Below are 25,057 nucleotides of genomic sequence, written 5' to 3'. Positions count from 1 at the left end.
TACAATGTATCTAATTTACCAGTACAGTACTACATGTTATTTGTTGTCAGTTGAAATTACGGTACAGCATGAACTTTGTTTTTATAATACTGCACAGTACAGTGCAACAATGTTTTGAGGTTTACTAAAGCAGTAACAAGGAGAGGGCATCAGCTTTGTACATACTTGTGTTGGCAGGAGGTTGAATACATCTGCCTGTGTTTAATCCTTAATCGGCAGCCAACTTCCATTGATGTTGATGTACAGTAGGTGACTGCAACCAACGTCAAGACATTTACTGGGTAAATTTGTATGGAATTCCCCTGCTTTGTTTTAGGTCTTAGAGATTAGATTGGACATGTGAGCAGCATCCTCAGTAGGGCTTTGTCAAGCATGGAGAGTGGAACTTCTGCACCTTACAGTTCAGGGGGTGATAAGACATGGGAAAATGGGTCCCTGACCATTATTGTGTTATAATGGACATGTGCTGGGAGAAAAACATGGACCAGACAAGTTGTATGATAAGTAAAGATTTTTTTTCATATGCTATTCTGCATCTTTGTCTATAATTTCATAAGGAAATTTTCTATATTTTTAAGAATTAAAAAGAAAATAATTTGTTTGTACAAACACAGATCACCCAATTTTTCCGTGGCTGCAGTTTATGGGTTAAAACCTCAAAGGTGAATAGAGGAGCTATTAAGTATAGTACACGTCATTATGCTTCCGCAAATTATTGAGAGATTTGACTGGGGCTAAAATGTGAATTGGTATGGCAGCTAGTACTAGTGGAGTTTACAGTACAGTACTAGATGGGGCCAAACTAGTGATTTTTTTTTATAGTCCTTGAAATGGTCAAATTCAAATGATGTCGAAATAAGTTGTTTTCTTCTCTACCCAGCCTCTATACAGGTGTGTTGGGGTATAACTGCAAATTCTCAAAAGGCTGAGAGGGGTGAAGTGGAATCATTATCACTGACCTGGAACTGTTTGCAAATCTCTCTTCCTTGATCACATATAAGGACTAGCGAGGGAGAGATGGACTTCCAGAGCTACACACAGTTTTGGGAAGTACACTGCTGTAACATGCATCTTGTCCATCCTGGCTCTGCCCAAGAAAGTAAGCTGGAGTAAACCGTTGTGTATTTTGTTTTGGCATCATAGTCATGAGGTAATGTTATTAGAGACAAGTTCAGTAGGTATGTTGATATTTGACATCCAATCTTTCTGTCTACCAGTGAGCCTCTTGCAACTGATGGTATTTGCATTTATATAAGCTGAAAGATTTTTTTAGTTGTTGGTGGCTACACTTTCCATCCATCCATAAGAATGGAGGAAACTGCAGTGGGCCTATTGGCCCATACTGGGCAGTCCCATTTACACTCGACCCCAATTGCTCATATATCCATCTAATCTGTGTTTGAAGTTATCCAGCATGATCCCGACTGTTGAGTAGTTTTAGTTTACACATTAACAACAAAATAAAGAACAAAGAGTTGTGAATCTATCCATTGCACTTCTTAGTACAGTATTTGAACTTGGTGTTGTCCCATTCTGTGAAGGAATCGGTTATTTATTACATGATGGAGGTCAAAGTACCAGGACAATTTTGATAGCCAAGGAGTTTTGTTTTTTGAGAGCCATTAAGTAGAGTCAAGCATCTGGTCCACTGTTAAAGGCTCTTCACTATTATGAGAAGAATAAGACATAAATGGCTTGTACGGTATTAAGAATGTGTATTTTGAAATGCACAACACCAATGAACATTATATATAATGGCCATTTTGAATGGTATTTACTCATCTCAAGATCCAAATGAAGTTTGAGAGTATTCACCGCCCATTGGCATTTACTATACACTGGTTTGATAATCTTTCTATAACATTTGCCACTCCTATTTTATATAACAATTCCATTATATATGAATTTCCAATTTATGCCATTTACTTTGCTATTCTGTATAAATTTACAGTATAGGGTATAATATTCGACATTTAGGGTTATAATTAGTTTCTTTAGAATAAAACGGTTTTTCTAGACAGTGGCGAAGAGGGTAAAATAAATAAAAGTACACATAAGTAAAATAATTGTTATCTTTTTCAGAATAAAAAAGTAAAGAAGTCCACCCATGAAAGGTTTCATTTTCTTTTATTGCAACAAAGAAAATGGAGGTAAATAAACCGTTTCATGAATGGGTTTAAATACGGGACTTAAATAACTTTGAATGAGCTTAAATGCGGTTATTAAATGACTTTGAATGGGTTTAAAAGTTTTGACGTAGTATTAACGAGACCAACCGAGTATCACTCATTAAATGGCTAATAATAGTAAGAATAATATTGGTCATTTGCGAGGGAAACATCGTAGAAGAAAAGTTACTTAGAATTGTCTGAACTATTGATTGCAAAGATAAAATTCTTAATACTCGGATGGTGGTAATAATAATAATAGTATTACTATAAACTACGTATAGAATAATCGTGTAATTAATTCAGGAAGTTATATTAATGAAAATTTTTTTTAATTTGAATAACAAAAGTTGTTTGCCAAATTTATTTTACGTTACATATTATTTATCAGAAAATAATAAATGGATTTTTGGATTATTAATAACCTTAGTATACTGGTTTTGTTTGGTTAGGTTAGATTAGGATATGTTAGTTAGGTAAGGCTAGATTAGGTCTGGTTCCGTTAGGTTAGATTAGGTTAGGATAAATTAGGTTTGGTCACGATACATTAAGTTAAATTTGGTTAGGTTAGATTAGATAAAGATAAGTTAAAATTTCGTTAGGTTGTGTTAGGTTTCACTCCCATTTCACTTGTCACACGTAAAATTTTGGAGCATATCGGTCCCCACCTACACATACGTATTTCATGTATAAGCCGTAATTATATTTTTAAGTAACTTTGGTGTACATGTGTCTAGGTTCTTTTCGTATATGTTTTTTTTAAGATATGAAATTCACCTCTAGGATTATGGAAAGGCCATTAAAATCTTATGATTACGTAGTTCGTATGTTTTTGTATACAGGCCGATTTGTAAGTCCAATATCTGTGTTTTGTAAATGTACCAAAAGTTGTATTTTTCCTTGAATTTAAAAATTAGCGCCAAACAGTTGATTGGCACTGAAGATGTAATGGTAACTGTTCCTATAATGTACATGACACCTGCTCACGGATAGATACCATAAAGGTGTCGAACCTGTAAGAGCAGTGTATATATTAAGGCGGAATAGATTCAATACAGGTTAGCAAGGCAACACAGATGGTAATCTTGGCATGGCAGGTCCAACGTCATTGATGGAGAGCCAGATAAGCGTCACTCTTCACCTCCAGTACCTGACTAACTCCCTCCCTGTCTACCAGCCCAGCACCCACTCTGCTCTACCCTCAGTGTCCTATATTTGTAATCATCTTCCTCGGGTGTCGACGTTTTGTGTTGATAGAAACTTAAGCCATGCAATAGCTTGTGTCGTCAGTAAAACTTAAAGTATAGATAAGGAAGGTCCAGTGATATGCAATTAATATCCTGGTTCATACAGGCTGCGACACCCAGGTTACAAGGAGTTCCATTCTCTGTACCAGTATACGTTTTTCCTTTGTTAAAAATTTAGCTGTAGGTGAACTGTCAGAATGATTCCCTACATTACCACTAAAGTTTTTGTATTGTGTATTGGCAGAGAGATGAAGGAGCAACACAGTGATTTCCCCTGAGCACCTGACGACAGGATACCAGTTGAACAACGAACACGTCAAGTGACCTCATACTGCACCTCCACTCGAGTTTGACCTGCGTAGGGATACTCCACAGGCTCCTCCAGTACGTCACTACAGCTGCCACCACGGCATTGAGACAAGTAATGTAGTGTCATATCCATAAATAATATCAACTTTAGCAACACATTAACGTATATTTTCCTACCGTATTGTCATCAACATATATATCATCTTCACTGCAATCACCATCACTAAAATCACTGCCGTCACAACCATCCTCATCACTGCAGTCACCACCAGCATTGAATTACCATTATTACCACCACCAACAACGCTGCCGCCCCTATCACACAGCGACCCCCAGATTGCCCCAGTAGCTCTTCACCTCCGCCAGCGTCCCGTTGTTACCCTGGCAGGAGCTGTTACTTGGTGTTGACACCATTTCAGGTGGCAGGTCTCAGATTTATACACATGGAGTGAAAGAAAAATCATCAAACAATTTTAACAATTACATTATGTTTCTAGTCTGGAAAGTAGATTTACAAAAACTGGAAAACACCTGAGATCGCACTACCTGTGTAATCTGTGTGTGTGTGTGTATGTGTGTTTGTGAGCTGGATAGAGCACATTAAACCTGACAAAAGACAAATGTAATCCTATTTGATTGCAGAAACAGGACCGCCTCACGCAAAGCTGTATAATGGATGTGATGGTTTACAGAGAAAGTGTGACAAAGAAAATTCGTGTTGTGATGAGTTACTAAACCAAGATATTTATAGAGGCGATGTAAATAAAACACCAAGAGGAGGAACACTGTGTAGGGTGATGACAACAGTTACCACCAGCAAGAGATACACAAGACAATGTACAATATTCATTAGTCATAAAAACGTTTATATGACTGGAACTAAAGATTATTGAACGAGATAGGAACATAAACTTCAACGACACGAGGAGATAAAGGGGCGGCGGGTATAATTATATTTACATCTTGTTCATCTCAAATGTTGGGTAAGATGAGAGTGGGGTCCCAGAGGCAGTGTAGATATAGTACACGTTAGATTAAAGATTTTTGTCGAGACATGATAAGGCGGTGTGCACTCGATGCTTTCCCTAACTAAAATGCTAATTACCCATTTACAGTTGGGTGAACTGGCTCTATCCCAGGTTCGAACCAGCGGCTCTTGAGGGAAGAAGCGAGTACTGTATCCACTCGACCGTCTCACCCCAAGCTAATAATACCATACTAGTATATTAACTTGACATTATAAACTTAACTCCAATTATGTAACGACTTTCAAATTAAACGATTTAACATTCTGAAAAGTGCCGTATGTTGATCAAGGAATAAATAATGTTGGCAATCTTCGTGTTCATTTCTATGTTGAACACGTAAACAACAGCACCAGGTAGACGAGAGTTGTCCTGTGTTCACTCTTGTGTGTTGAACAAGATAGTAACGATCGGTGAAGCTCCAGCCCACAATAGGGAGGTTGACCCCTTCAGGAGTCATTGACTCGACCCAACGCTTGTACCAGGCAGAGGCCAAGTATTGTTGTCCCTACTGAGACCTAGAATTAACTCCTCAATCTTTCTAATGTATCTAATCTCTCCCTCCCTTCATCCATCCATCTAGGCATCTATGAGTGGGAGAATCAGGTGACCCCATGAGCAGGGCAGCACTAGGGGGGTGATCACCTTCCCGCATATTGCTTCACCTTGCCCTGGTTGTGAGCAGGAGAGAAAGTTTGTGCTTGCTTTATCGCCCGTGTGTGTGTGCGCGTGTACAGAGGACGTTTACAGTCTCTAGGGACCAAAATCAGTATCATGCTAACTTTGAACCCACGGCATGACCCATAAGAATGTCTAGTGTATATTTGGTGGAGTTATAATAGCGAGAATAATTGTTTTACCTCTAAAATATTTCTACATTTTCTGTAATGAGGAAGATTTTGTTTTTCAGCCCAATAAACACGTGAAAATATTAATGTGTAAGAATTGATAATTTTAATGTGGTGTGTTACCTGGTATTTAATGAAGTGTTTTGTTTTAAAGTGACCCCACAGTGAGAGAGGTCTGCACATTGCAGTGTAGTGACGCAGTGATGGCCAAGGCACTGCAGGGGTCTACGAAGATCAACCTAAGTGACACCGACTCTCGTGACGCCCTCCAAGGTCATAAATCAAAGTCGTCGAGGGTGAAACCTGCCCAGGAGGAACAACAAGTCCTTGTAAACAACTTCCGTGTTGGTAAAGTAGAAAGGAAAAAACGCAAAGAAGGTAACAAAACAAAGGATAAGAATAGGTGGACATTGAAGAAAAGGGAAACTAACAAATCCAGAGACAATGTTGGTGAGGCACAAGGGGGGAGTAGAATAAACGAGTGTATAAAGGAGGTCAGAGACTACACCGACGACCACCTGGCTGATGACGAGATGTCCACGCAGAGTAAAGACAGCAGCGCCAGCAAGACACGCGGTGCTACTGAAAGCAAAGGCGACCCAAGCAACGTGAATCGTTCCAACGACGGCAAGAAAACTCGAAGGATCGACAATCTGCTGCTTAAGGCAAGGAAGAGTCTTGACAAGCGTCTGTCTAACCCGGACAAAGAACCATTACGCAGCAGACGCAGTGATCAGGAGCAACAGGGGTCAGGGCATTACAGCACCCCTGAGGCCACAGCAGGACCTCAAAGGCGGAAGAGTATGGTGACAGTGCCGAGTTTTATGGTGGTAGAGGCGTGGGGCTCACCAGTGCCGCGCCTTGACCACATGGGCGCCACGGACCCACTCTTCCGTCGGCGATCGCTGGACTCCCTCCATGACTCCAAGGACTCAACTGAAGTCCTCCCTCCACAAGAGAGGTAAGTGAGACGAAATTTTGATGTTATATTTTGCAAGGTTTTGTCGCTCTCTTGATCAGTGTGTTGTAATACTTGATGGGTAGGATAATTACTCAACTTTCTGACTAGTCCTCACCAGACTGACAGCGGTCTTCCTGAATTTGGCAAACTGACTGATCTTATCTTGTCTGAGTGGTGCGTCAGACGTAAATGACAAGGGAACAGTTCTCTCAGTTCTCTCCAGGGAACTCCACCAGCGTTATGTTTTGCACTATCACGTATTGCCTCCCATGTAGTCGGCTTTATCACCCATTGTCTTGTGTACTGTGGGGGCGTCACGCATTGCCACTTAGGATGTCTCCTCGTCTCCAAACAAGTGAGCAAATTTACTGCGTCATTAGTTAGTGGCCGGAAGCTAGTGAGGCTATTTTTAAACATATTTTATTATTGTTGTACTAGTGTTAGTTATTATTTTGCCAGAGACTCGTATGCATTGTCACATCCAATGAGTAAGTTAGAGCTTCCGAATATACTTCATTAATGTATTTATTTGTTACACTATCTTTTACTTCTTGATTACTGTTTAGGTAAAGTTGGGTTAGATTACCTTCAGGGTGTTTAATTCTATTGAGATCCAGTCCTTGATATAAATATTAAGATTATCCCCCCGGTGGATGATAAAATTCTTCGTTGTTAATGTTTTAATGTATTACTGCGCTTCATGAACTAATGTCTTTTATCGCATATTCTATAGTCATCAACAATAAAAGGAATTAAGCGTGGAAATGGAGATTCAGGAGGAAGACAAATTATTTTGAATAGCTTGGGACGTTGCGTTGAACATCGAACGAAAACGGAATATGTTGACAAAATATATCAGAAATAATGCAAACTAATACATTATACTGCACTGACAAACCTTTTTTTAAACTTTAAGACTTTTGTATGGTGGGCTCTGTGGATCTTCAAATATCTTTTAAATATAAAGAGCGTCAGTAAATGCAATAGGTATATAATAGTCTCCGGCGCACAAAAGCCGTCATTACCTCACCGCAGCTGACGCACGCGCTCCTCTGCCCTATATTGATTATTACACCGACATAATACACTCGTCCGATTCTTTTGAATGACCAAAGCCGGGTTTAGCAACTTGTTACTAATTTTATTCCTGTCGTTGTGTTTATGATTATTTCACTGTATTATTGTTTATGTCTTTCTAGGGGGGGTGTAGGTTAGGGCTACGTATGTTAAAATGTTGTATGTGCTTTAAGAAAAAAATATATATTTAATAGTTGTACACTGATAACATAAAACATAGTATTTATTGAAATGTATCAGAATCAATATCACTGAGGACAATTCATGCAAAAATCTATATTATGTTGTTATACTTCTCATCACACAAAAAAGTTAAAATAATGGAAACTCTTAATCCACTTAGTTATGTTTACTGAAGGTGGGGTCATCGCACCTCAGGCAGGTGAGGGGGCAAACTGCTGTCCAATCACATGTACAGGTAGAAAGGGGACAAGCGATTCGCTGAACCCTAAAGGGAGTCAGCTCAGTCAGTCAGTATCGTGAGCCAGTGGGAGGAGGGTGTTGGTGTGTGTTACGCAGTGTTGTCCCACGTTATCTTCCTCTCCCACGTATTTATATATCGTCGTTCATTGTCAGGTTTTCCCGTATACGTTTGCTAAGAAGATGGAACTCTCGACTGTGTATTCTGATGAAGTGCAGTGATGTTTGGTGTTGACTAGGACGTATTATGAATGATTGCTGTGGTGTTGGCGTGTGCTCTGTGTAGCGGCGGCGGCACGTGTCCGAAATTTACTCCAATTTGCGCATTATTATATTTAGGAAACGTTTGAGAAAGTTTTAACTGCTGAAGCTGTCTGAATTTAAATTAAGTGTGATGTGCCTACAAAAGTTTAAACTGCGCAAAAGTTATAGAGACAAATTTGCGAACTTGCAAGGCTATAGTGGGTTCTTTGAAGTCCCTTGTTATTTGAGTTTATAAGAGTCGCTCGATGAAGTTACATATATTAAAACATGATTATGTTATCATCTTTTCCAACACCAGATTGCATTCACATCCTCTGTAACATTTACCTGATAATTGAAAAAGGAATTGTAAAGATCTTGACGTGGACGGCTGTGGTGAGCTTCAAATTTACCAAAAACGTTTAAGCCTATCAGACGACGAAGAACAGAAAATTATGGACTATGCAACAATGCTTTTAGACGTGTAACTTTAAAACTATATTTAAAAACATCAGGGTTTTTCACAGCATTTAACTCGACAGGAAAGGTTGCGTGAGTGTTTGTACTTGAGGAGAACGTGGTGCAGCTCCCAAGAATTCCCATGTGGCTGTAAATTCTGAGTGATTTACGCACTAGAATTTTCTCCATCGTTGCAGGTCAGCAGATCTCTGAGGGTGGGGTGTTGTGCGAGTGTTGGTCGTTAGGTAAAATTAATCCTGGCCTGACCTAACAGTGTTTAGGTTTGTTAAATAAGAGTTGCAGGCATTTTGTTCGCGTGCAAGAAATATCAGGAGTCAAAATACTTACAGGTAAAGGAGAGTCAGGTCATCCCGACTACATGATGGGTAAATTTTAGTCTCGGTTGGTACGTTAGCGTTATATTAACTTACAAACGCCGCAACCGCCATGGCGCTTTGATATCCCGCATTCTGATATATGAATTTATACTCGATTTTATACACTGAATGCGGCAGAATTAGAAAATAGGAAATACCTTGCATAGCTCCGCAAGCTTCTTTCAGTTTTGCCCATATATGTATAGACTGGGACTTGCCCTCAAAGATAAGGAAGCTTACACAAAGCTTGCACGATTTTAACTTGCCATACAGAGTTCCATCAGTTGAAAATATTATTAATTATAAACGTAGATTCCCTGATATGTAGCTTGTACGTAGATAATTCCCGTCGCCGCTGTAAAACAAAGTCCCGGGCAGGAGGGAGGGTGGAGCCCACTGCTCTATAGTACACTAATACAGCGGCGGGCACTGGGGGTGTGTCCCTCACCATCACATTACTACTCATGTTACGTAATAATGGATTTTATACATCTAGACCTATTCGTTAATATATATATATATATAAACGTCTCTGTCTGTATGTATATAATCCCGGGGTAGTACTGAGGTGTTCATCTTTGGGTCGATATTTTAGTCTTTCTTACAACAGTATTGTGGTTGTTTATTAGTTGTTGATGTTAAATATTCATTGTGTTTCTTTGTTGTCGAGGTCAGATAACACACCAAATATATGTAACCGGAACATTATCTATAGCTGAACAAATCGAGTGTAGTATCGCTGACGAAGTACAGACATGAACCAGACCTAAAGAAGTTGACTGGAAACTGTTGTTTGTGACCGCCATCTTGAGCCATTGGTGGGCAGTATGACTGGACTTAAGGTCGTAAAAGTCGGCATTACACCCACAAGTATGACCAGAGAGGTCAGCTAGACCCTCACACTTGGAAAATCACAAGAAGGCAGGACCTCTTCAAGCACCATGGTGGAGCGAAGGACTAGCCGGCGGGGCGATTCGCCAGGGTCTCGCGAGCTCATCAGGTCTGGGGGCTCAGGAGGGTCCGAGGGCTCCGGCCTCAACGGCAGTCGAGGCTTCACAGGACATTCCACGCTGCCTTCCTCCAATGACGGGTAGGTACTGTTGGTGGTGCTGGGCAGGGGCGCTCGACCTCCCCCAGCGACAGGTAAGTGTTGGTAGCGGCCCTAGACAGGTACGAGACAGTTAAGACATAAGGGTGACAGCCTTGGTAAGTCACCACCTAAGAGTGTGACCTTTGTGGTGAACGTCTTAACCCTCCAGCATCTTGTAGACGTAATAAAGTGTTTTTCACTTGAACATCAATATCTCGCCCACTCCCTCATGTCTTTACACGATCATCGTCCTTTCTCCCACTTCCTGTCCTCATGGCCTAACTAACCACTTGTCATAAATATCTTAACCCGCTTGATTGATCCTCTGTATCATTCTTCGATATATTCTGTCGTTATTCTAGTTTAATCCTCGTGGACCGCGCTTCCTTGTCACTATTTTATCTCCTACCCCTCCCTCCCCCAGCCCTTACCAGGTCAAATCTAGGAGGATCATCACACAAGGGTGGGAGAAAGAGATAGGATCAGTGTGTGTGTGTGTGTGGCAGGTGATGGCTCAGGCACCATGAGGCCAACAGTAGTGGTGCCATTACCAACATAACTTAGCGAGACGTGATCTACTACAATATTCCCTCCTGGCTCCGCGTGATACTTCAGTCATAAGTGGGGTAAAACATTTGCTTAGTGTTGCTTCTATAACCTTGTCATTGAGTAAACACAATAGTAACATAAGAAGAATTGTTTAGTTCATTGGAGGACTTAAGATGATGTCATTGGTCAAAAGGAATATACTGAAGTCAAAGTCCTTCAGTGGCGGCGAACCTGGGAAGGAAGCCAAACAGTCGGTGTTGACCTAAGTTCTCCCATATGTCTGAGAGTTATTTGGCTACTGTCCCTCAGTATCGTTATGAACATTTGTTCCAGGCTGTTCCCTGCTAATTATCCGTTCCTAACCTGACGGAGGTGAAAGGCAGATCAATTTGAAATAAGAATATCCTAGTTGCTCGTGGTAAGAATCTATTGACCTTAATGTCCCACTGTACTTAAAATCAAGTGTCCTTTGCTTGGATTATGGGGCGCGTGGCTAGAATATAATGCTAGAACTTTGCCATTTTCGGCGGTCAGAGTGATGCGTCTTTTGAGTGTCTTGGTATTTTAGAGAGTGCGAGACGATAAATCCCTCATATCCTGCGTCGTCTCGAATAGGAGTTCAGTTTTATTGAAAAGTTCCCACCACAACTCTATAGTGAGAGCTTGTGTGGTGATGATTGTTACTTGGGTAGATATAAGTAAACGGGGTGATTAATACTTTGTCTTATAGTTTAAGTTTTATGTTGCATTATTTCTCCTTGACTGAATTAATGTAGAGTTTTGGAAACGTTTCAAATTTGTTCACCATCCACGGCGCTCTGGTGTCGGCACTTCTTGTGATTGCAATGGAAGTGTGCTGTGGAATGTACAGCCGTGAGTGTGTGTTTATTTTTGTACGAGTATTGCAGTATGTGTATTTGTGTGTTTCCTCGCATATATGCAAGGTTTATAATTCTGTGCGTGTTTTGGGAGTGTGTGAAATTGATTTTTGCGCGGTTGAATGGTCAGCTGTGGGGGTTGTGGTAGTGATGGTTGGGAATGTGCATTTGTTGACAGTGTTGCGAGGGAGCCAGCCTGGTGGCCTCCACCCGAACGCGCCATTTACTAGTTTCTCCCTCCCACGTTCAGATTGTCTCAAGTTAATAATACTCGTATATAAATGAATCCCACATTGAAGAGGAGAAACATTTGGAGAGTTAAAATGCTTTGGAAGTAGAGAGGGTAATAATATTCTTTTTAATGTAATATTATCATACTTTGGGTGGTAATAAAATCACACTCTTTTGGGTAATGATATTGTAATATTGAGGGTAATAATAATATACTTTTGGGAGTAATAATATAATACTTTTTGGGGTTATAATCATACTCTTGGGATAACTTTTATATATTTTAACTAAGGCATGTTTGGGTAGTGAATATTCAGAAGTCTGATTCTCAAAGTGTACGATAAAGGCCTTTTAGTTACCGCATATTTAAATTGAGGTAACCGCAACTATATACGTTCGTTTAACACCATTTTAAAAGTAGGATATTAGCTTCAAGGATTTATTTTATGTATATGGAATTTGGTTCATATCAAAATGATCTGGTTATTATTGATAGCAACTGCCATAAAGAAGATATAATGATGTGTGTTTCGTAGAATTACTCCACAAACCATTACTGGTACTATGTCGATCATTTATTCAAGGTACCGAGAATTTGAGATGTTTAATGGTGTGACATATGGAGCCAGATGAAGGGCAAGTGGCTGGTGGACTTGAATTTTATACCGAATTATTATTATTGTTTTTTAATTTCTATCGTTTCTAGAGTTCTTGGAAAATTTTTCTCCTATTTGGGGGGAAATATTAATCGTCTTTGTTTTAACGAGTAATGCATATGAGTTTGTTTAGAATATTTTGTAATTGAGTAGTACTAATGTTCGTTTTTATCTTTTGCAGGCTGGGGTCGGCTAACTCGCTAGACCAGACAATGACAAGGTCGCTGGGATCTCGAGGTTCCCTGTGTGATGAGGCTGCCGACGAATGTGACAATATTAATGTCGTTATCAGGTAGGTCTACTCCCCTATTGTCTGTCACCCATCTCGGCCATGTTATCGTGCGTTTTCTACAGACTAACAATATTTTCATGTTTTATATTTACCATTTTTCAGTCATAAGATCAAGAATTTTTATCCCCCGAAGGAAAATTGAAGGATGCGAGTGTGTTATTGTCTGTGTGTAATATCTGCATAGTAAAACTTGATTATTAAGTTTTTACTGTAGTTGTGAGCGTGTAATAGAAGTTGTGGTGTGAGGATACTAGGCTTGGTGCTGTACTGGTCCAGGAAATTTGCTGCTCAGAAACCCATGACTGTTGCTGCTATGGTTGGTTTGGGAGGCATATTTCTAAAGATGGGTTACAACTAGTTATTTTCTTATTTTTTATAAGTTATGACATTGTTACAAATATGAAGAACTCTAAGTGAACATTGCTAGTTCTGCTGTGTGTATGATGTTAGTTAGCGCGAACAACAGTGGAATGTTTAATTTTTATTAGCAAGTCACGGCTCATGGAATCAGAAATGAACTTTATATAATATGTTTGTTATAGTAGAGGCTCTGTCCGCAATACCGTGTCTGTACTATAACTTTTAAATTAGTTACGGTATTGCAGTGAAACTTTGTATACTTTTATGTCACGAAGAAAATTAAGAATATGTACTTCAGTTCAAGATCCAATTTCAGCGTCAAGAGTTTTTGGGTTAGGTTAGGTGACGCTGCTGAAGACAAATCATCCCTCATCCTCAAAAAGTATTATCAGTAAGGTTAGTAAAGACTGGAATTGGGCAGATTAACTCGGGCAAACAAGGAAACAAGCGGCCAGAACGAGATAACACGACTAAAAGGTTACCTACACTCCTGCCCTACATTGTACTGAACCCAAGTGAGATAATACAATGCCCAGTAAGTCAAGGTAGCGTGTAGAGGATATTTATGGCCTTGGCTGACTAAATGATGAGCTTACAGTAGGCTTACCACCTCCCCTGACCCACTAACCAAATGTCAGGCGGGTGGAAGCTGACGTGTGAGATATAATTCATTGTGTGGGGTAAAGGGCACACACTGTATGCTTAGAACTAGGCCATGTCATCTTGTCGGTGATATAACTCGTGATGCCCCACTTCCCGTATGCCCTCATAGAGACACTGAAACTATCCTGGTGTTGTAACTATCCTGGTGGTGTAGTTATGAGGTGGTGAATATGATGCGGAGGTATTTAAAGACGGATTACCTAACGGAGAGATCAAGGTGTAGATGCATCGCCAGTACGAGCAGTTAAAAGCGTCTGGCGTTCCCATTACTCATCAAAGGAATGTTCGTTCGCCCCTTTTGCCTGCACTGTCGATGTTTTTTTTTATAATACTGAAGTAATGGTCATAGAGGTTGTGTAAAAGATCACTGCATATAAAACGTACAGAAGAAAACTGAACACTTGGTTGCGTCAGACGAACGATCGCCGGCCAACGACAGTAACTGCATTGGTGTTGTGTACGGTACTAGCGGTTTTAGTAATTATTGTAATTGAAGTAATCTTAATACAAGAACCTAATCATGGCTGTTATCCGGTAATTACACCCCGCTGTTATACGTACTCCCATTATCCCAGTAGTACAGTAATTAAGACCTGGGAGTGGTGGTTGACGGGTGGTGGTGGTGGTGGTAACATCATACAACAGGTGAAGTAACAAGATACATAGGTAACGCAACACCAAAGTAACAAGTAACATGACATGCATGATAAAGTAACGTTCTCATATTAAAGACAAATCGGAAAATGTCGTTTGTTTCTTTATTTTGAAATTTTGAAACTATTTAAAGTGGGTGATATAATTTGACCTTTGTTTTACTTGTTTCTCTGTGTTGTTGTTTTACTTGTTTCTGTGTTGTATTTTTCTTGCTTTTGTGTTGTTTTACTTGCTTCTCTGTTTTGTTTTACTTGTTTATGTTATTGCTTTGTGCTATTGTTTATTGGCGCTACCCAAGACTCTCCGTGATCATCGTCTTCAAAGGGTTAAATCATCGTCTTCAAAGGGTTAAATCATCGTCTTCAAAGGGTTAAATCATCGTCATCAAAGGGTTAAATCATCGTCTCAAAGGGTTAAATCATCGTCTTCAAAGGGTTAAATCATCGTCATCAAAGGGTTAAATCATCGTCTTCAAAGGGTTAAATCATCGTCTTCAAAGGGTTAAATCATCGTCTTCAAAGGGTTAAATCATCGTCTTCAAAGGGTTAAATCATCGTCTTCAAAGGGTTAAATCATCGTCATCAAAGGGTTAAATCATCGTCATTAAAGGGTTAAATCATCGTCTTCAAAGGGTTAAATCATCGTCTTCAAAGGGTTAAATCATCGTCATCAAAGGGTTAAATCATCGTCTTCAAAGGGTTAAATCATCGGCATCAAAGGGTTAAATCATCGTCATCAAAGGGTTAAATCATCGTCTTCAAAGGGTTAAATCATCGTCTTCAAAGGGTTAATTCATCGTCTTCAAAGGGTTAAATCATCGTCATCAAAGGGTTAAATCATCGTCATCAAAGGGTTAAATCATCGTCTTCAAAGAGTTAAATCATCGTCTTCAAAGGGTTAAATCATCGTCATCAAAGGGTTAACCAATTACTTAACACTAATTCGAGACAATGTTGACAATAATTTTTAAAAGACTGTATAGTAATGAGTGGACAGTTGTGATTCATAGTAATTTCATGTTTATATTTTGGGGGTGGGGGAGGGGGTTTGTTTACGTGTAATTAAGCTTATTTGATGCTATTTTGTTTATGGTAGAGGGTTGTTTATACGTATTAAGCTTATTTGATGCTATTTTGTTGAGGGTGAGAGAGGTTTGTTTACATTTATTAAGCTTAGGTCAACAAGTGAGGCAGGTGTAACGCAAGTGTAAGGCAGGTGTAGTCTTGCATCTACACACCACCACGAACTTTTAACTCAGTGACTCAGGCCGCTGTGTTGGATGTAACTATCTTGAGCACAGGTTATGGGGTCAGATTATACCTTCTTTTGTGGACTAAGACAACGGGATTAACTTAGTGGCTACCTACAGAAATAGCCTATGATTGTAGTACCCCCTCCTCTCTCTCTCTCTCCCTCCCTCCCTCCCTCCCTTCCTCCCTCCGTCACCCCCGAGTACCAGATGTCTTGTGGGGAGGTGGTGCAGATGGAGTGAGGAGAGGTAAGGTGGTACACAGGTGGGAAAGAAACAGGTGAGATAACAGGAAGAAGAAAATTAGTGAGAAAATAATTGGTAGGAGGAGGAGGAGGAGGAGATGGCTCATGGGGATACATCAGGTAGTGGTATACATAGTGAGAAGTATTAGAGAAGTATTGAGAGTTGTATTTAATTTCTGCTCTAATCAATCATACCTGCTGTCATTTCTACCTGAGGGCGGGGGTTAATGGACCCAGGATGGTGGCTAGCGGGAGGTAGGGGGAGACTTATGCGTGTGCGGCAGGGGGCGCGTGTGTGTGTATGAACCCTCCCCAATGATGCTCTCACGCGCACACACACACTTGTGCTACCTCGTCAACACCTGGTATCTGTCTCTCCACGCTGCTCTCTCCTCCTCTTGGTACAGGAACTACCTCACACAGGAAGACAGGTGGAAGAGTTGTCAGACGTGTGGTGGTGGAAATACTGCAGCAGGTGTGGGCGTGTGGTGGTGGTGAAGTACTGCAGCAGGTGGCGGGCGTGTGGTGGTGAGTACTGCAGCAGGTGTGGGCGTGTGGTGGTGGTAGTACTGCAGCAGGTGTGGGCGTGTGGTGGTGGTAGTACTGCAGCAGGTGTGGGCGTGTGGTGGTGGTAGTACTGCAGCAGGTGTGGGCGTGGGTGGAGGAAATGGCAGAGGAACGCATATATACAACTTGTACACACTTTAGATGATTTATTCCGTACAAATAAAATAAAAGAATTACACTTTTCCAGCGAGTCACGACATACTGAATATATTATAACCAGGTAACGATAAAAAAAACTCCGCGCACCTGACCATAATTTTTTTTTTCTTCAATGCAAAAATCAAGATTCAAGTTTGGGGTCATGGTTGTTGAACTTTAAACTACAGCCTTCATAGTTTAAAGTATTTGTTTAACTAAGATCACAATCGCCTAGAAATACAAACAGCCACCCCCCTCCCCCCATGTAGCCAGATAGTGGTATGGCGTGTATTGTACGGGGGTAGTTTTAGGTCAATGCCATACGGGTATTGACCAGAGCAGATGGGTGTGTCGACGGGGTTTGATAACGAGTGGCCATTACCACAACTACTATCAATTAACGAATAATAATAGGGTTAATTTTGGTAGGTGTAGTCGTTAGGAAAGTGCCATTAATTAATTTATTGTACACGTTCCTTCCTGTAAACTTCTGAACGTAAATAAGACTTGTTTAGTAAGGAAGTCCTATATATTTCTTGTTTCTTAGTTTTCTTTCCTCCCTCCCTCCTTAGTTTTGCCTTGTCGTGTTAGGCTCAAATCCCTCCCTTCTACCAACAAGACGCGTTAGTGTGGCATACTGAGAAGCCTTGTATAAATGAACGGCGGCAACTAATTGATGTTCCGAGTACCCCCAAGAGGTTCATTGTTTCCTCTGAGGTTCAACAATAACAACGCCACCATTCAGAGAGCATTAGTTATGTTACCCTACACCTCATAGATCCGACCCATTGTGGTGAGAAATACGGCAAGAGGGACAGTTATGGATTATTGAGGCACACAGGACCCCTCTCCCTTCCTTCCCTCCCTCTCCCTCCTCCCCTCTCCCTCCCCCCCTTCCCTCTCCCCGTTCCTCCTTCCTCTCCCTCCCTCCCTCTCCCTCCCCTCCCTTCCCTCCCCCTCCCTTCCCTCCTTCTCTCTCCCCTCCCTCCTTCTCTCTCCCCTCCCTCTCCCTCCTCCCCTTCCCTTCCTTGCTTCCCTCTCCCTCCCTCCCTCTCTTCCTTCCCCTCACAACACGCGCCCCCAGCTGACTCACCGTGAACACTACAGTTGCCGGTTCGTCAATATTCTTTTCTTTTTCCTGGAAATGTTTGGTGCTGGTGTATCACGTATGAAATGTTGAGAGTAATATTGAGTGAATTTGTGTATTTGAGTATAATATTAACCTTTATTTTGGTATTGGTAATCTGACCTAAAATTGACCTTGGTACCTGGTGACAGTGACCTAAGTTTGCCCTCATAACAGGTGATATTGGTGCCAGGTGAAATGGATTGAACTTGACCTCTTGATGTCAGGTGAGAGGAACTATATTTGACGTCATGGTAGTACATGAACTGGTACGTCAGGAGAGGTCATTAACTGCGTCATGTGGTGGCCAACTATTCATGGATGTGTCGAATGGCTCAACTGTTCTGTGTGATGTATTAAGTCAAAACACCGGGACGACACTTCATCTCTCACTGTACATAGATGTGTATATTCTGACACATACATACATACAGTACACCTAAACATACACACGTTATGAACACATACTAACACACACACATAATCATCTTGTTTACATGATATTTCCGCCTTCGCTTTGTATACTCAACCATAGAATATAATTAACATATAGTACAAAAACCTTAGTGTCGTGTTGTATGGTCGTTTTCTCTAGTCATTATAATTTTCTTTCGTTATTGTATTTCTTTCTTTTATTTTATCACGCAAGTCCCCATTTCGTAGGTAAAAGTCTATATTTTTCTTCAATAATTACAAACGATGTAGGTGAACTCCCCGTGGTATAGTATATCCTAAATAAAGTGGTTCTTGCTCCTATTGAAATTAAGTAGTTCTCGGTCCCACTGAAATTAAGTAGTTCTCGGTCCCATTGAAATTAAGTAGTTCTCGGTCCCACTGAAATTAAGTAGTTCTCGGTCCCACTGAAATTAAGTAGTTCTCGGTCCCATTGAAATTAAGTGGTTCTCGGTCCCACTGAAATTAAGTGGTTCTCGGTCCCACTGAAATTAAGTAGTTCTCGGTCCCACTGAGATTATATTATCGTTACTGGAGGCGCGTGTCCGTGATTAGCTGACCTGGTCTGTTTTTATGGCATTCCTGGTTATTGTACCGAGGTTACTACCCTTCCTACCTCAGTACCCCCCTACCCCAGTACCCCCCTACCCCAGTACCCCCCTACCCCAGTACCCCCCTACCCCAGTACCCCTACCTCAGTACTCCTGCCTTGGTACCCCCGTATCAATACCCTCGTTGTGTAGTACCATCCTGCCGAGGTACTGAACACGGGTCCTCTCGCCTAACAAAACAACACCCACTGTAGTAAAGATCTAGGTTAACGAAAGACTATAAGAGAGAAGCACAATGAGTGAAGGAGGTGAATGATGATGAGGTTTGGTTAAAGAGAACAAGAGTAGAAGACACGATAGGGAATGACTTATCTCGGGATCCCATTTGAGGGTTTGTTAAGAGTGGAGTTTAATATGACACAATTTCTGGTTACTTGTCTCGCCTCTTAGCCCATTGAGTCCTGACGGGTTAAATCCTCACCACCAAAGGGTTAAATTCTCCCCATCAAAGGGTTAAATCCTCCCCATCAAAGGGTTAAATCCTCACCACCAAAGGGTTAAACTATGGCTCCTGTGTACTATCCTCATTCAGGAAGTAGACGGAGAAACAGTAGCAGCTTTATGTAACGTGACTCAGTTTAACATGGCAGTAATTGCGGGAACTTGCGCCGTAAAACAAAACTAGATGACCGTGTTTCGTGGTAATAAATAAAGGCCATTGCATGTTGGGGAAGGTGTCTCGTGTTCTTAGAATCTTCCTTGACACTGTGGGCTTGGCGGTCGTGTGGGCGTGGCTGTCGTGTGGGCGTGGCGGTCATGTGGGCGTGACGGTCATGTGGACGGGGTTTTTAGACATGATATAAACGCCTACTTACAAGTGGCCGGCCATCCTCAATCACAGGTGGGAGAGCCATTGTAAACACTAACTACAGCTGTTCATTAGATGATTTAGTTCTAGATAATGATTAAAACTAACATTGATATATAACTGGACAGGTATTGGTTGTACGATAATTAAATCTAAACCACTAGAACTGTTTCACCTGACGAGAGATTGACGTAAAGTAATAAATTGATATTGATTACTGGATGTGCAGGTGAGGGTGGGGGGCGCACACCTGACAGCTCGAATCATGGCGTGTTGTGTGTGTGTGTTTGAGCACCGTCAGTTATACAAGGGATCATAATCAGGAATTGAAATGCGGCACGGTGTGTGTGTGTGTGTGTGCGCGCGCGCGTGCGTGTGTGTGCGTGCGTGTGTGTGCGTGTGTGTGTGTGTGCGTGCGTGCGCGTGTGTGTGTGTGTGTGTGCGCGCGCGCGCGTGTGTGATGAGGGAGGATTTGTACTGACGATGCGGTGGTCATCTCGTGCAGGGCCGCCGTTAACACTGACCTGGTTTTGACCTTCGTTTTAATATCTTGTCGATTTTAGTCATTAAATACTTGCGAGATCTGAGGCATAGTTATCCTGTAGTGACGCAAATAAGGCAAAGTTATCCTGTTGTGATGCAAATAAGGCAAAGTTATCCGGTAGTGAGAATAATCTGTAATGATGACAATAGTTGATCTCTTTCGCCTCTTCTCTCTCCTCGCAACCCTCCTTCCCTCCCATCTCTCTCTCTCTCTCTCTCTCTCTCTCTCTTTTAACCTACACAGTTTAGTTCTCTTGTCTCCCTTCACGTGTCTCTCATTTCTCTTCACGTCACACCTCTCCTCCACCACCCTGCTGACACATCCGTCTCCCCATGGCAACCTGTCAGCCACTTGTCGGAGTCAGCCATAATTATGTAGTCTCCCCTCAACATCACTCCATTTTCTATCTCATTCTGGTAATTCCCCTCAAATTGGCTCCTTCCCCTTAGCAATTACTTTCCACCCCCTCATCCCCCTTCACCCCCCTTTGAGGCATAAAGTCTTTAAAGATCAACTCTGCCCCCCACCCCCCCAGCCACCCCACCTATGTTTACGTGCGCCCCTTTGTGGTAATTTTCAACTACCGGAAGTAATTAAAGAGTAATTAACGATGACTACTTTTGGCGGGGAGTAATTACGTGGGTTGATAAGATGAAATTAGTTATGTTGGTCGATGGGAAGTTGAGAAATGGCTGTAGGAGTGTTTGAGGCAACGGGGGTAAGGTATTCCTGAGGTGGGTACTGCCAGAAAGTGGGGACTGCCAGGGGTGGGTAATGCCAGGGGTGGGGACTGCCAGAGGTGGGTACTGCCAGAGGGGGGACTGCCAGAGGGGGGGGCTGCCAGAGGGTGGTACTACCAAGGGTCGGTACTGCCAGAGGTGGGGACTGCCAGAGGTGGGGACTGCCAGAGGTGGGGACTGCCAGGGGTCGGTACTGCCATATAAATTCACAGACCCCCAACCAGTGTATAGGGTAAGGCAACAATACTTGAACTAATTATTATGACTCGGGAATAATGAAAGAAGGTAGTTAGGTCAATATGAGTAATTAGTGAACATGAAAGAGTAAATTGGTGTTAATGAACTTATGAGGACAAGTGAAGGTATAATGGCGTTATTGTTCGCGTCATTTATACATCAAAGACCTTATGACGTCATCTATACAGCAAGGACTTTATGACGTCATCTATACATCAAAGACCTTATGACGTCATCTATACATCAAAGACCTTATGACGTCATCTATACATCAAGTACCTATTGGCCTCTACTGTAACACACTTAAGACAAAACAAAAATAAGTATATCTTTGTGTGGCAGCTTAAGTGAGTATTAGATGCGTTGTCACATCACCAGTAAGGAAGATAATTTAACTTAACCTTCTCAGAATATGTGTGTGTGTGTGTGTGTGTGTGTGTGGCAGTACCAACCAATAGTCTTATCTACTTGTACTGTATAACTAATCCCCCCCCCTCCCTCCTCCCACGGTCGTAATAACCTGTATTATGACCATGGCTGATCCCTGTTATTCTCACAGTAATTCTCGCCACCACACATGCACCACGTTAGTTATTTTCACAGTGACTTGGGGTGACTGACCTTGGTGTGTGTGTGTGTGTGTGTGTGTTGAGAGGTCATGACTGTCTTCCTGCCTGCATGACACCTCCACCTTTATCTCCCTGTCAGGTCATGTTAGGTCCGCTGTGGAGCTCTGGAGTGTAATCTGATTATTTGGCAAAGGTCATGCTGCAGCTCTCTGTGTCATAGGGTGTCATGAGTTCCCTTCCTGTGTTATAGGGTGTCATGAGTTCCCTTCCTGTGTCATAGGGTGTCATGAGTTCCCTTCCTGTGTTATAGGGTGTCATGAGTTCCCTTCCTGTGTTATAGGGTGTCATGAGTTCCCTTCCTGTGTTATAGGGTGTCATGAGTTCCCTTCCTGTGTTATAGGGTGTCATGAGTTCCCTTCCTGTGTTATAGGGTGTCATGAGTTCCCTTCCTGTGTTATAGGGTGTCATGAGTTCCCTTCCTGTGTCATAGGGTGTCATGAGTTCCCTTCCTGTGTTATAGGGTGTCACTCCAACGTTCTCTAATATCAATTGTACTTGTCGTTATGGTCAGGTTAGGTGATGAAATATTAATGTTTGTTTTTATAATCGTCAGTGTCGGCAGCCATTAATCAGTGAATCATACTGTTGTCTCCTGCAGGTGTCGCCCCCTGAACGATAAGGAAAGACAGCGAGGTGATGAAAACAACTTGATATTCCCGGGAGAGGGTCAGGCGTGGGTGAGTATCCTTCCTTCCTTCCTTCCTTCCTTCCTTCCAGACTTACAATGGTACAGACAGGGGAAGGAAAGGAGTTGCGTTATACCCCTTGTTATATCTTCATTCGGTGCCGTAAGAGGTGATTCGGGATTCGACTTTTGTCTCATGGATCGAGCTTCGATTCACCCTCCTCGACTGGCCATCACAAGGAGTATAAACTAAACCTTTTCCTTGACTATACACCAATATATCTGAGTTATAACTTGACCATTGTATTAACTCCTCGGTATTACGTCTTTGCAGTAGTACCAACACAGAGAAGTTTTTTTTATTATTTTTTATTCGTAATTATACTGACTGTTTTGGTTTAGTTATGCTGACTACTGTAGGTTAATGCCCCCTCAGTAGTACCGACAATGGCCGCTCTTATTACCGACACACGCAATAGCCAGAAATTTAATTATATATTCTTTTGATGACATGATTGCTAGTTATTTGTGTAATAATATAATTTTCCTAGTAATGTTGTAATCAATTATATTTTTCTTACCGGACGTTTTTTTTTGTGATTTGTTTTATCTTTTTATTCGTATCAATTTCCTTTTGTTTATAGTTTGAATGAGATTGTTTATTTCCCACGATTAAAAGGTGAGTGGGGGAGTGGGGGTGAGAAGGGGGGAGTGAGGTGAATGGGTTGAGAGGGTGAGTGGGGGTGAATGGGTTGAGAGGGGTGAGTGGGGGTGGGAGAATGGGTTGAGAGGGGTGAGTGGGGTGAATGGGTTGAGAAGGGGTGAGTGGGGGTGAATGGGTTGAGGAGGGGTGAGTGGGGGTGAATGGGTTGGGGGTGAGTGGGGGTGGAGGAATGGGTTGAGGGTGAGTGGGTTTGAGAGGGGTGGTGGGGGTGAATGGGTTGAGGAAGGGGTGAGTGGGGGGTGAATGGGTTGAGGGGGTGAGTGGGGTGAATGGGTTGGAGAGGGGGTGAGTGGGGGTGAATGGGTTGAGGGGGTGAGTGGGGGTGAATGGGTTGAGGGGTGAATGGGTTGAGGGAGGGGGGTAGTGATGTAATCCGTGACAGTATTATAGCTTGATATTTTACCACAGTCACTGTTAGTTGAGAGGGGGTGTAGGTGTGTTGGACGTAGTGGCGACTCGTTTTAGTTACACCCAAGCTCTTTGTTCACGGAGGTCTTGAGACACACACACACACACACACACACACACACGGGGTTGTGAGGACAGACTTAAGGTAGCAGTAATATACAACCTAGATCATGACAAGAGCTATTAGATGTCTCTGTCTGTCTGTCTATGGGACTTACTTTCACTTTTCAACCAAATCTCACCTAACCTCTCCTCACCTAACCTCACCTCACCTAACCTCTCCTCACCTCACCTAACCTCTCCTCACCTAACCTCACCTCTCCTCACCTCACCTAACCTAACCTCACCTCACCTAACCTCACCTCACCTAACCTCACCTCTCCTCACCTAACCTCACCTAACCAATACCCAGATAGTGTTCGGGTGATTGATCTTCAGGTGATATGAACAGGGTATAGGTAATCTGATCCGTTGAAATGATCGTAAGTTTTATTAATCGAAGTAATTAATTAAAGTTCAATACAGTAAGTTTATCATCTATATCGATAATGTTTTGGTAGATTAATTATGATCATTAAGGGGGGGAGGGTGATGAGGGGGTGATGAGGGGGAGGTTATGGGGGTTCAGGGGAGAGGGGAAGGTTCAGGGGGTTGGGGGGGGAGGTTCAGGGGTGCGTGACGTAATACAACTTAAGTGAGGTCTTGGTCACGTGTTTGGAGGAAGGGAGGGGGGTGCCCAGTGTGTTACTGTGGTGGCCCCTCCCTCAAATCCCTCCCTCCCTCTGTTGTTGTCCACCTACGCCTTCCTTCCCTCCATCGTCACGTCTCCTGGCCTACTTACGGCCGCCCTTGCGACAATCACCCTCCGGCTGACCTTTTCTCTAGAGCTCGACTTCCAACACTACTCGTCCTCCAACACTACTCGACCTCCAACACTACTCGTCCTCCAACACTGCTCAACCTCCAACACACTCAACCTCCAACACTGCTCGACCTCCAACACTACTCGTCCTCCAACACTACTCGTCCTCCAACACTACTCGTCCTCCAACACTACTCAATCTCCAACACTGCTCGACCCTCCAACATTCCTTATCCATAGCATCAGTTTTAGCGAAGTTCAGGTCCGTCATTGTAGTCATCGCCAACACGAACACTTACCAACGCCAACACGAGCACTAATCAACGCCTGACATATCCCCCCCTGCCCCCTCCACCCTTCAGTAACACCGTGGAATAAGGCGTGACAAAACATGACAGCTACCAGACCCGTATCATTAAAACATCACCAATACCTATAATTATCGCCAGACCCCTTCCCCCCTTTCACACCACTTTGATTATTAACTACACCAGACGAACTATCACCAGCAAGGAATTAGAGTACAGTATATAACTAGCTTGTTGAAGGTGTGTGGAGTAATTATTTCTGTCAATTGTTGTATT

The 25,057-nt window shown here is 42.2% G+C and overlaps 1 protein-coding gene across 9 annotated transcripts in view; it reads left to right on the top strand.

The window, feature by feature from the left end:
- Positions 1–8,055: 8,055 nt before the first annotated feature.
- LOC121864746 (kinesin-like protein KIF12) overlaps positions 8,056–25,057 on the top strand; it is a 52,369-nt gene continuing 35,367 nt past the window's right edge. For 8 of the 9 annotated variants that reach the window (XM_042363911.1, XM_042363906.1, XM_042363904.1 and 5 more), the window contains exons 1-4: positions 8,056–8,139; positions 9,810–10,224; positions 12,720–12,830; positions 22,453–22,531. In XM_042363911.1, coding sequence (XP_042219845.1) covers positions 10,076–10,224; positions 12,720–12,830; positions 22,453–22,531 — 339 coding nt within the window. In that variant the 5' untranslated portion in view covers positions 8,056–8,139; positions 9,810–10,075. Of the gene's footprint in view, positions 8,184–9,809; positions 10,225–12,719; positions 12,831–22,452; positions 22,532–25,057 lie in introns of all 9 variants that reach the window. The other variant, XM_042363903.1, reaches the window with a different exon arrangement.

Source organism: Homarus americanus, unplaced genomic scaffold, assembly GCF_018991925.1.
Source record: "Homarus americanus isolate GMGI-L3 unplaced genomic scaffold, GMGI_Hamer_2.0 scaffold11347, whole genome shotgun sequence".
In the NCBI taxonomy this organism is placed as follows: domain Eukaryota; kingdom Metazoa; phylum Arthropoda; class Malacostraca; order Decapoda; family Nephropidae; genus Homarus; species Homarus americanus.
Note: the sequence above shows the minus strand (reverse complement) of the source record. Positions and strands in the feature narration are given on the sequence as shown.